This window comes from Channa argus, chromosome 16 (genome assembly GCF_033026475.1).
Source record: "Channa argus isolate prfri chromosome 16, Channa argus male v1.0, whole genome shotgun sequence".
Taxonomy (NCBI): Eukaryota; Metazoa; Chordata; class Actinopteri; order Anabantiformes; family Channidae; genus Channa; species Channa argus.
In genome coordinates, this window is record NC_090212.1 from 3,515,728 (window position 1) to 3,528,944 (window position 13,217).

Consider the following 13,217-nt stretch of genomic DNA (forward strand, 5'->3'; position numbering starts at 1 on the left):
TTTCTTTAAGTCCCAAAATGACTTTTACAATTACAGTTAGTCATTTAGCAGATGCTTTTAAGTAACTAAAGCTGGATTCGTGCTTGCTAAGGAAGGTATCGCAAAACTGAGAACCCCCAACAGTTATGTCCTATTTTTCTCTACCTCTATTTGAAATAAATGCTTTTGAAATTATTAACAATTTTAAAGGGAAAAGCTGTCTCAGTTGTCACTGTAAGTCCCCCACACGAACAGACAGGTGTAGCAAAAATAGGCATAGCGAACAGTCAGTTGTCTTTGTGTATGTTTTTTCCCCTTTAGTATTATTAGCCACCACATCCAATTTACTATTTTTCCTTCAGGGATTTTATTTTGACGTGCAAGCTTGTGAAAAAAAAAAAAGGCATATATGCTGAGGGGTGTTTTCCACCATGGCTTGCAATGATCTGACAAAAATAGAGGAAGTGCTCTAAAGTTAGACATGCTACTGTGTTTTTAGTAATTCTTCCAAAAATCCAAAAGAGCATAGAGAGCATATGTGGTTTAGTAGCTTTTAGGGCATTAGACACTAATATTGAGCCGGCTTTGGGGTCTAATGACACATGGTTCATTGAAATTGAAAACACTAGTTTCAGAATGCATGCGCTTCTATTAAAAAAAAAAAAAAAAGTATGATTACTACTTTAAACCAAATGATTGATTAGGCGTTGACAGCTGATGCAGATGTGTCAATTGCAGGTGCGTAATCTGTAATTTTTTTAAATGTGCAGACAATGGGATATGATTATTACGTAGTAAAATGTCTATGTTGCTTCATCCTTGTTTGTGGGGAGATTTGTTGAGCCAAGTAGGATTAATTCTCGCAAATTATTAGTCATCAGCTTCAGGACAATAGGTTAGTTGAAAACTACAGTATTTGTCACCATTTACCATAACCATACGTTTTCTGAGGAATGATACAATCACCAAAGACAAATGTCCCTTTGGGCTCCCGCCAACTAAAGATTGTCCTTTCTTTGTTAAGTAGGTTTTTTGTAGAAATGTTTTTTTTTATGTGGAACCTGAACTAAATAACTCTTACCTTGGTGCCAGCAAACGGAGAGCTGAATGAACAACTACAGTGTGTGCAGCTGGTGCAAAGTTTTAAAGAATTTTGTGAGTGCACACTCCACTTCAAATTGCCATGTTCTAGTTGTCACTCCACAAGTCCCCATTTACCAGAAACATATGCCTGCTTGTACTTGGATTTTATTTTGTTGCTCATTAGCAATTCAACCAGTGACTTTCTGCTTTGAAGGGCAGGAATTGTCAATTAAGACCCTAATACGTTAACGGGAAACAGCCTGTTTTTGAAGAGTGTGTTTGCGTGTGAGGTTGGGTGTTTTTGGATGGAGGTCAGAATGCGAGTAGGGGAGGGTAGTTGGGGTACATTCGGAGCCCTTCAAAGTGCTATGCATGGCTTTGAAGTTAGAAATCCAGTTGTCTTGAACTGCCAGTGTTTGGGTGGCAGTACAATTGACAGACCGACGGCCGAGGCACATACACATACAGTCTCACACATTTTGTTCATTTCCACTACTGTCTTGCCATAAAAATACACAAGTGTAACAAAGGTCACTGCAGGGATTTGTTATAAACGTAGAGCTGCTGTTTTACTGCATGTAGTTTAGTAGTAAACGGTTGTGCTTAATTATCTCCTATCTGCAATGCAAAGAGGGTGAGCAGAACTGTTCATGCTTTTAACCCACTCTCAGAGCCATACAGTGCCCCCTACTGCTACATCTTACTGAGTGGAGATATGCAAACACTCGATCACCGAAAGCAAGCACCACAGGGTACAGCAAACCATGCCTTTATTTAATGTTTTTATTAGACTTGTTGTAATGTAAATATGTGTGATATTTTATCTTCAACCATTTTGCATTCTTTTTTATAATTTGATGACATTGTCTTTAGTGACCGCTTACTGTTGCTGTCAGCATATTTTAGTGCAGTGTTTTTTTTTCCCATTTAGTTTTTTGTCAAATGACCCTTAAAATGAAGCGATGTCTACATGCAGCCCCTTTATGATATGTGAAGTATGAGCATTTGTCATGATTTTCACTTCTCATTTATCTAATCTTTAAAGGCTCCTAAAGGTTTTACTATGTAAAATTTAATTGAATAAAAAAAAAAAAAATATATATATATATATATATATATATATATACACACACACACACACACACACACACACATATATATACACAGGTGCTTATTTGACCAGTCAAATAAATGCTGGACATATAATTAGAATATCTTCACAAAGTTGATTTATTTCACTAATTCCATTAAAGAAGTGAAACTTGTGTAATGTATACATTCATTCCACACAGACTGATATATTTCACGCGTTGATTTCTTTTAATTTTGATGATTATAACTACAACTAGTGAAAAACCCAAATTCAGTATCTAAGAAAATTTGAATATTACTTGAGACCAATACAAAGAAAGGACGTGAAAAGTATGAGCATGTACAGCATTCAATACTTAGTTGGGCTCCTTTTCCCTGAATTACTGCAGCAATGCGGTGTGGCATGGAGTCGATCAGGTGTTATGAGAGCCCAGGTTGCTCTGATAGTGGTCTTCAGCTCTTTTGCATTGTTGGATTTGGCATATCGCATCTTCTTCTTCAAAATGCCCCATAGATTTTCTATGGGGTTAAGGTCAGGCAAGTTTGCTGGCCAATCAAGAACAGGGATACCATGGTCCTTAAACGTTAAACCAGACTCTGGGACCCTGATTTCCAAAGGAAATGCAAAATTAACTTTCCTCTGAGAACATAACTTTGGAGCACTCAGCAGCAGTCCAGTCCTTTTTGTCTTTAGCCCAGGCGAAACGCTTCTGACGCTGTCTGTTGTTCAAGAGTGGCTTGACACAAGGAATGCGACAGCTGAAACCCAGGTCTTGCATACGTCTGTGCGTAGTGGTTCTTGAAGCACTGACTCCAGCTGCAGTCCACTCTTTGAATACAGTCTTTGAAAACAGTCCCATTGTTGAATGGGTTTCATTTCACAATTGTCTCCAGGGTGCAGTTATCCCTATTGCTTGTACAATTTTTTCTACCACATCTTTTCCTTCCCTTCGCCTCTCTATTAATGTGCTTGGACACAGAGCTCTGTGAACAGCCAGCCTCGTTTGCAATGACCGTTTGTGTCCTGCCCTCCTTGTGCAAGGTGTCAATGGTCGTCTTTTGGACAACTTTCAACTCAGCAGTCTTCCCCATTATTGTGTAGCCTACAGAACTAGACTGAGAGACCATTTAAAGGCCTTTGCAGGTGTTTTGAGGTAATTAGCTGATTAGAGTGTGGAAATTTTTTTTCTTTGTATTGGTCTAATATTCAAATTTTCTGAGATACTGAATTTGGGGTTTTCATTAGTTGTCAGTTATAATCATCAAAATTAAAAGAAATAAACACTTGAAATATATCAGTCTGTGTGGAATGAATATATACATTATACAAGTGTCACTTCTTGAATGGAATTAGTGAAATAAATCAACTTTGTGAATATATTCTCATTATTTGACCAGCACTAGTATATATACACACACATGCTGTATATATGCTGTATATGTACACATGCTGTGTGTGTGTGTGTGTGTGTGTGTGTGTGTGTGTATACATATATAAATATAAAGCGAAACAAACAGTTACACTGGCCTATAAATGAGTCAAAATCAATTGCAATATTGTTCCCTTATGTTCCATGTATCACCTATTGTGTAGAGATTTGCAGTAATGCTTGTAAAACTAATCAAAATTAAAACACTAATCAAATTTTCATTTTACGGAAGAGAGCTGGAAGTTTCCATAGATACATATATATACACAGGGTAGGGTAATAAATGAGCTTTGGCTTCATCCTGCTCACTTTCAATCTAATTTAAGGGCATTATGGATCATATAGTATAACACTGACTGCAAATTGTTCAACGATGCAGTTCATTTAACTATCAAGACTCGAAATTAATCCTTACAAAATGAAATGACAAATTTCCAACTGATCAATGATCAATTATATAACCGTTTTATCTTTAAATTACACACTCTCAGCTCTTTACATTATTCTCCTTATTTTGTTTCATATTTCTTCTGCTCAATTTTCTCTATACCATCTATACCTTTTGTGTATAGTGTAAAAACAAAAAGCATAAAACAACGCTGAGTTATTCATACACTGAATATCTTGATAAGCAGCTTATTATATTCCGTGATATGGGCAGTTTCTGACCACTGAGTGAATAACAGCAGCATGCACGTGGCTCCAACAAATGGTCTGAGCACACAAAAATAAATGCCCACCTCCTACTCTGACACTGCACCTCTTGTTAGTAAGGCAGCTCACCATGCCTGCGTAAGGTATGCTGCCTTTGCGCGACCTGTTCTTTGTTAGGTCCCTTCACCTTGTTCTGATTTACTGGAGCTTCAGCTGCAGGGGCCTTCACAGACAAGGAAAATTATACAGCGTGAGAATACATCCTCTCAGTGGTGCAAAGGCTTGAAAAAGTGTGACTCACAGCATGAGCTGAAGGTTATCATACTTAAATTAAATGGGTGTTTAGTATAACCATGTAGTATTCCTGCTTATCATTTAGTAATTCTACAACATTTAGATGAAGCTTAAGCTGACTCTACTCTTTTGAAGTTCCCTTTGGAGCCTCCTCTTTGAACTGCAAAGACAAGCTGTACTAGAGTTCAGACTTTGGAAGGCAACATTTTAGTGTTTTTCTTCCACATCTACTTCCCCTTGCCGCTCTCCAACAGCTGAGGAATGACTTTAATAGAGACGGAGGAGAGGGAAACAAGAGTCAGCCTCAAAGCAAACACTTCACGTCACTGAATACCTGCTCTGGCCTTTTTTGGTTTCGTGGGAGAAAATGCACTGAGGTTGCACTTTAGCACGTAACTGCCCTGTTTGTTTGGTGTGCTCACCACAGACAACAATAGCTGAGTGTCTCTGTGGGCATGAAGAGGCGTGGGTGGGTTTATTTAAGAATTTGGAAATCTGTTTATCTTACCTGCCAGTTATCCGGCTTCAGGTGGCCGTCGGCCAAATCTGGAGTCGTTATGTTAAAACTTTATGTTGACTGTGCTTTTTATTACCCACCAAGGTTGTGCTCTTCATTTCTAACATTTTTATGAATCTAAGAGTATTGTTGTGAGCATTTAAATGTCAGTTCAGCTATGTCACACAAGAAATCAGCATCCTTTTTTTTTTTGTTTTTTTAAATAAAATAGAAAGGCAGAGCAGTAGTTGCTGACCTGTGTAGGAAGGACACAGATAAATGCTTGTGCTTAGATGGTAATTCAGGCTCTACACTTGATAACAAGCCTTTGTATCAGTGAGGTTACTAGCAGAATGGACTATACAAAGACTAAAGAAGAAATGCAGAGGGACTGGAATAAACTAGTAGATTAAGTAGATATATTCACACATTATTGGAAATAAAGCATAAAGTGCTTGAGTAAGACGCACAAGTGAATCGGTGTTAAACATGAACGAGTCACTGCAACTGCAGGTAATAGGTTTGAGAAAAATCTTTTAAAAATAGAAGGAATTGTCTGATTTAACGGGTTCAACATGAGAAAATGGAGACCTCTCTTACATCTATCCACTAAGTATTAGGATAGAGCCACATTTAGCTTGGTTTAGCAGTGTTTGCGCATTTCTGTTTTGTTCTGATCTAAGCTGGACCCCCCCCCCCCCAGTGCTTTCACCTTTATGTTAACTTAAGCTAATCAACTCTGCTAGATCTGCTTGATTCCTTTAGGCGAGACTGGCATATTTAAGCTCTGACTAGACAGATGCTTGTTGAATATGAGTTACTGCCTCTCAAAAAGCCCCTCTCAAATAATTATGGCGTTGCTTTAATACACTATCTTCACTGTGTATAATTCACAGCACATAGTAAAAAAAAAAAGTGGGGATATGATATGAGTCTTGTTCCACCAAATTTAAAATGTATTGCCTGTTTGTAAAAACCAGTTCCTAAACCAGAATTTCCAGGCACTAAAGTTAATTGAGAGGTTTACGTCAGAGAGGCTGAGCAAACATAAGAAAAGTGTTCAGCCCTTTTTTGGACATTTCCTCCAAGAGTTTGGCGACGGAGTTATTGCTATTCTGATGCTAACTTAGCCTAGCTTAGCACAACTAGCCTGACTGTGTCCAAATGTAAGTCTTTTGTTTAATTCATATGAGAAGTAAAGTGTCTAAATAAAACCTTGTTGTTTGGTGGGGGGGGGGGGGGGGGGGGTATTAGCTTTTTTTCTTCTCTTCACATAGTTTCTAGTGCTTATGCTTAGCTAAGCTAATTAGTAGTATGTATCCAGATGTAGGCTGGGTCTCAAACCACCCCCTACTCACTCTTCCCCTATTTCCTATATAGTGTTCACTAAGTTCCCTCAATAGTGAGCGGTCAGTTAACATTTTTAGACACTTACTATTTATCATGGTCATGTTGTTTCATCACTAGAGGCGAGCGACTTCATTTTCTCACATCTAAACAGGGAGGGTCGCGTTATGGGGTTGTTAGCAGGAATTAGTGCACATGCCATGTAGTGTTGCATTATGGGATACTTTGAGTGCAATATATAGTGGATAGATTTATACACTCAACATTCAAACACCACTACAAAATGGCGAACAGACAATATACAGTAGTGCACTCTATAGTGAGTAGGGTATGATTTAGTACACGGTCGTTGGAAAGTATGAATCACTCTCCTTTTCTCAGCAGTGAATGAGATGTGGGCTTTAGGACTTTTCTTTTGCTGGTCTATTACAGTACACATTTTGTGATGTTTATTTTGATTTTCTTTCTGTAATATATTTTGCTATTGGAGGACATCACTGTCCTGTGATGTTTTGGCATTTTTACTGGATTTTAGCAGTGACATTTAATAGATGTAGAAGATCTCATAAAAAAAAAATAAATAAAAAAAAACATGTGCCCCTAATCTTTTTCAAAAATGTTGGTCTCATTGTGCCTGCACTGTTCCCAGCAAGGGCCACACTGCTGTGACACAGGCAGGAGACATTTTTTCGAAGACATCTCCATCAAGACATAGAATAGGTCATTTGTGAGTGTACATGTATTTGACCTTGGTTCTGTTTCCTTCTCAGTACCTTTCTGCCTTACCAACCCTACTTCCTGTTAAAGCTGTGGGCATTTTAGTGTTTTCACACGCCGGTGCAAAAACAGCAGGATTTATAACAGCCTCCACTGTTTTCCACCAGTTTCTAAGTTACTGGAAATCCTGGGATTGAGCGTACTTACTGTAATAGCACATCTGCCACAAACACACTCTCTCACACACAAGCAGAAAAATGAGCAACAACAGGGTGAAAAACAAGTTTATGACAACATTTTGCCATCCACAATCCCTCTGGCCTTGGGCAGCCCTGGCCTGGGGCCAAACCACAGCATCCTGATATACAGTATGAAGCTGAGTTGTCTCTCCACTATGCTATTCACCACCCACCCTAGTTCTGCTGATTGGAGAAACCAGGGTATAGACAACTCCTCCTAAGGGCACCCACCTGTGGCATATCAAACCTTAAGGGGAGGGCAAGACTTTACCTAACCCTGATGAGTCAGGCATTACTGGTGTGGCCAGCGTCAAGTTGAGACATCTATGACTTTGGCTGGTTGCATCATTTGCAGATGTGCAGACACTCACATGAATCTATCTGACTAATTATACTACTAAAATACCAAGAGTACTTTTTAGAATCACGAAGCCGGTTTGACTCCATCAATTTCCAATAGTGTTGTTGTGTTTGAGCGTGGAAAAGAAGAAACAGAAGGAGTTTCCCATTACCATTTTGGTAAATTTAGCATTTTCCGTAAAAGACCTTCACATGACTAAACTGTATAACCCAACCTTTACAATATCAGATAGATTGTGTGTTATTTCACATTTTTCAGTGAAGGAAGGATTTGGCCCTTGAAGAGTTGTCTGCACATTTTGACATCCCCATTTAGTTTTTGGTTTCAATGTAAAACAATCACAATATTTTAGTTTAATTGAAAATAAAAGTGTGAACAGACCGTTGAGATGAAAATAATTAATTACAGTAATATCTCTTTTAATAATGTTCCCTAAATAACTTTTTTTTTTACCCTTAGCCAAGCACCAAGACTACCCAAAGCAGGGGAAACCATCCATGGTCACAAGTTCTTCATTGGCTTTGGAGGAAAAGGAGCCAACCAGTGCATTCAGGCTGCCAGACTGGGGGCCAAAACTGCAATGGTCTGCAAGGTATGACTGCACTCATGTTTGCAGCTATATACTGCTGTGGTTCTGTATTACTTTGTGTGTCTGTGTGTATTAGTATGTAACTCAGCATGAATACTAGCTTGTCAGTAGAAAAAGAGCTGCTTTTGCTTGTCCAATTGTTTGTCTCATCCACGTCCTACTCAGTACAGATAATCATCCATCATCTACCACAGTCCCATCAACTAGTTAACAGTTTCCCAAAACCTTAGAGCTTCACACTTCAGTCATTTCACCACATCAACTCTCATTTTCTCTTGATCAATACCATACTGCATGCATACGCCCACCTACGCTTGCGCGCCTTCAAAACAACCAACAAAACAATTCCCATACCGTACAACCCTGAGTCCCCAATCAGTAAGCTTAGCGTGGCCTTTCAACCTGAGCACTAGAGCACCGAAGTCCCACCTCTGTCAGAACAAAGAGGCCCGATCGATAACAACCCAGTGCGGAAGGAGCTCTCCGGGCATGGGGAGAACCCAAAAATAGACACCCGGGCTTGTCAAAAACATCCAAGACTGAAGGCCGCTCTTCAAAGAGAATGGGGCCAAGCAGCCAATACCAGTCCAACCCGCTATCACAGGCAACTAGAAGTGCCCGCGTTTTGGCACGTTTTTTGGAAAGCGTGGGTTCGAAGTATGCGCCTTGGGGCAAGGTGGGGACCCCTTCCGCAACCCAAAGTAGCTACAGATGTGGACATCCCAGTGCGGATCCCTGGAAGAAGGGAAGGAAAGAAAAGAAAACGAAAGCGAGGTGGTTTTGAAGAGGCGTGAAGGCGGGGTTATCGTGTCTTCAAGGCTTGGCGCAGCTGGTCGTGTGTTGCACGTGTGTGAGTTTGTTGACTTTGTGTGTTCGATTTTGCACATTTTGGGCGGCGGCAACATGCCAGTATGCTGGCAGGGCACACGAAAATCCAAACCCAACTGAGATTTGAGTATACCACTTTTCAAAAGTTGCCGCTAACCAAGTCTGACCCCGCTTGACACTCTCTTTGTTGTGATCGTTTTGCCTTCAATCTTTTCTAGGTTGGTAAAGACTTCTTTGGAGACAATTACATTCAGAATTTCAAGGACAATGGTGTATACACAGGTACAGTAAGTCAGAGGATTTTTTGCTTTGTATGCCAAATTGGTTCCCATTTCCATTGTGCATGGCAAAAAGTTCACATGGAGCAATGTTTTTTTTTTAGTCTATATTTTGTTGATTCTTTTTAAGGCTTTTGGGTAAAGTGAAAGGTTCCTCTATTGTTTTAGCCAATGATTGTTAAAACCATTTGGCTCTGTTAAAAATGAAGTTGCTTTTGAAGAGTTGTTTGAAAAGTGCACTTATCTGACATCAGATGTTTGTGGCCTGTTTCCTAAAATCCCTCTGACCTAACTTAAACGCACTTCAAGGACTTAGTAGTGGTTACTAATCTGACATTTAGGTTTTCAGAGGTTTGAAATATTTTGTCTGCACTTCCAAGAAAGAGAAGCAACAGATTCCGTTACGCAGGAAAGACAAACAAATGGACTCTTTCAATCTCCGTTTTGTTCCTTTAATCTCTCCCATGTATCTCAGATTTTGTAGGGCAGACCTCTGACTCAGCCACAGGAGCTGCCTCCATCATTGTCAATAGTGCAGGTAAGCACTCGTTCATCTAGACTATACCACCCTACTGAGATCCTTAATGGTCTTTGAGTTGTAGAAATGGTCTCTTGCACCTAAAAACAAGAGAGCATGTATGTTGCCCATGTATTTTTCTCCCTACTACAGACACACTACACTGTAAGCGCTTGCATTCAATACTGCCAATGACTCACCACTGCTCGAGTGACTAATCACCGGATGCACACACCACTCACTCACTCACTCACTCATATACAAATGCTTAAGTGCACCAAACCATACTGAGTATCCACAGGTTCAATCTGCGGCAATCCAAGCATTTCCACATCGCGAGCAATTTCTTTTCTTCGTGTAGCAAATACAGTAAGGTGAATGTTTTACACATTCATGACATGTGGATTTCCATCACTTTTCTTCCATTTGATGTAACCAGCAATTTATATTCTCATATGTCATTACATCATGCAGTTAACTGTTTAACTGTAATAGACTAAAGTCTAACTGAGAGTGGTTAATTGTGAGTGCAATTGTGGAATAAAGACCCAGAAAACAATGACAAAACATGATGCTTTTCAATGGATGACAGTGAAATATGACATGTTTTATTTATGTTTATTAATTGAATTAAAGGAAATGTACGATAAGAAAAACAGTAACTGTAACACATATTAAAGGATTACAGTCTGTGCATGCATTCTTTGACCATCAAAACATATGCTTGATGCATTCAGTTGGTCCATGTGCGTAGAAAGTGGGCGCTAAAATGCTCTAATCCCTAATTTGACTCAGGTGTTTTTTAAAAGTAAATGGGTAAAAATAAAATATTCAATAAGCCACCTCTATTTGTTAAATCATATGGCCTCAATATAACTAATTATGGACTTGCAGTGATCATACATTGGCTACTGTGTCTTTACGCATGTCTCTTGGTGTCCACTGGGCAGGTGAGAATGCCATTGTGATTGTGGCGGGTGCAAACATGCTGCTGGGCATTGAGGAGCTGCACAAAGCTCTTTCAGCCATCAGTCATGCAAAAGTTCTCGTGTGCCAACTGGAGATCAGTCCCCAGACATCCTTGGATGCACTACGCATGGCTCGGGAGAACAAAGGTTAGTGGGAGCCATAGCACCTATGGAAACTTTTCTTTCTCAAGCCCCAAAGTCTTTAATAAAAATAAAAACAAGATTTAAAAGATATTATAATGCCACTCTTAAATAACAAAGAACATTGCTTATTGCTTATGCCTATTGCTTATTAAGCATTTACATTTTCACCAACTGTGGTTTCTTTGTTTTTTAAAGCTCAGTGAGTCCTTAGATTGACCTTCAAAGCAACAGATTCATGTATAGCAGAAAAGTTAAAGTATGGGTAAAATGCCATTTGGCTAAATAATCAAGTGATCAACCACATCCCTCTTCTTCGTCTAATTAAAAAAAGTTAAACTGCATCATGAAAAATGATTTTATGTGTCATCTTGCTTTCCTGCGGTCAGTGTAAAACAGGTGTTAGAAAGGAAATTACTGTATGTCAACATATTACAGAATAAAACATAATAAAGTGTTCATAGAAACTTCCCAAACCACTTCCTCAATATAATCCACTTGACTGCTCACCATCTGTGTGCTCAGTATGTTCCAAACCCTACTATTTTTTGCCAAAAAGATGACTGTATACAATGCTTCTGTTTTAATCTTCATGCATGGCCCCTGTTGAGCCTGTTGTCTTCAGCCAGAGGACCTGCTCTGTCCAAACCCTCACATACAACATGTTTAAGTTTACAAACCCCATTTCCAAATGAGATGTAGGGTTATGTAAAATTGACATAAACATTAAGGCAGTGATTTACAAATCATTTGAAACCTATTGTAAATGTGTTTTTTGAAAAATATTTGCTCAAATCTAAGTTCCACAAATGTAAATTATACTCTCATACAAAGAAATAATCGTATATAAAGATTCAGTGCCACCTTCTCTAAACATTAAAATGGACTGTTGAAAATCATGGATGTCACATTCATAAAGAGTAGAGGGACCATCCGGCTGCCAGCAGTTCACACATCTTCATTGCAGAAGAATTTGCTTACTTCAGCAACACAGTTCCCACTACATTTGGCAGGTTTTACAACAGCACAGGTCTGTATGAGTCTGGTTGCTAAACTGGACCTGAAGTCCAGACCTGTCACCCACTGAAGACATTTGGTGCATTAGATAGCAAAACATACAACAAGAGGATGCTGGACTGTTGAACAGCTAAAATCCTATATCCAGCAAGAAAAACTCTGCTTTCAGAATTAAGCTGATCGGTTCCCTTGATGGTTTCAGAGTGAAAAGCCAATGAGACATGTTGCTGCTATCAAATTAAAAATGAGTCAATATTTTTCAAAAACTAATCAAATCTCTGTCTTTGTACTATCTACAAACAAAAATAGGTTCATTCTCAGTGTTCCAACTTTTCTGGAAATTGGCTTTTTTTAATAGACAATTTAAATTGTTGTTGTTCAACGCCTGATCCCTTAGTAAAAAGTACTTCAGCTGCACTAGACCAACAAACAGGAAGGAAATACAATACAGTAAATATCCAGGCAGTGCCACAGCAGCTGTGAGCAAAGCGTCATGCAACATGGCTAAAAGGAATTTTAGACTACTCTAGATCTAATATACTACTGATTCATCAAACTGTCATAAGTTTTATGATGCCATAGAAAAATATAGTAGAGTTTGAGAAGATCCCTCCTAATTAGTCATGTGAGTAATTCATTTGTATTTCACTTTCTTCTACTCTTTAGAGAAAGGCTTCCTACTGACTTATATCACTTTATCAAGTCAAGTGTGAGAAGTGGAAAAATGTAACAAATATTTGTTGTGTCCCTGCTGCTCATACTCTACATATTCTAAGAGACACTCTTTAAAAGCTGAGAGGATTCTTGTAGTTCGGCATAAACAAGCTATTTTAGACTGCCTCCCTTCCTCTGTCCCTTCCTTTTTCCACCTTTCTGTGATAACCAGGTTATTCAGCTAATAATCTTTAACAGCATCCTATTATTAGAAATCCTCCGCGTCATTCGAGACGTCTGGGGAGACTCTTGTCCCTGTCATCAGGACCTGACGCCGGTAATCGCTCACTGCGGGCTGCCAGAACGAAAGAATCACAGCCATAACCGTGTTACAGATGGGATACCCAGATGGCCTCACAGAGAGCCGCACTCTTTCCACAAACCCCTTTTCCTCACCACGTCGACCGTACCACAGGATTAGGTTTGGCATGTGATGCCATGAGAGAGGCAAGACGATTGGCAAAAATGGAACC

The 13,217-nt window shown here is 39.2% G+C and overlaps 1 protein-coding gene across 3 annotated transcripts in view; it reads left to right on the forward strand.

The window, feature by feature from the left end:
- The window catches only part of rbks (ribokinase), a 37,445-nt gene that overhangs the window by 3,603 nt on the left and 20,625 nt on the right, over positions 1–13,217 (forward strand). For all 3 annotated transcript variants that reach the window (XM_067478630.1, XM_067478628.1, XM_067478629.1), the window contains exons 3-6: positions 8,152–8,284; positions 9,328–9,391; positions 9,863–9,925; positions 10,855–11,019. In XM_067478630.1, coding sequence (XP_067334731.1) covers positions 8,152–8,284; positions 9,328–9,391; positions 9,863–9,925; positions 10,855–11,019 — 425 coding nt within the window. The remainder of the gene's footprint in view (positions 1–8,151; positions 8,285–9,327; positions 9,392–9,862; positions 9,926–10,854; positions 11,020–13,217) is intronic.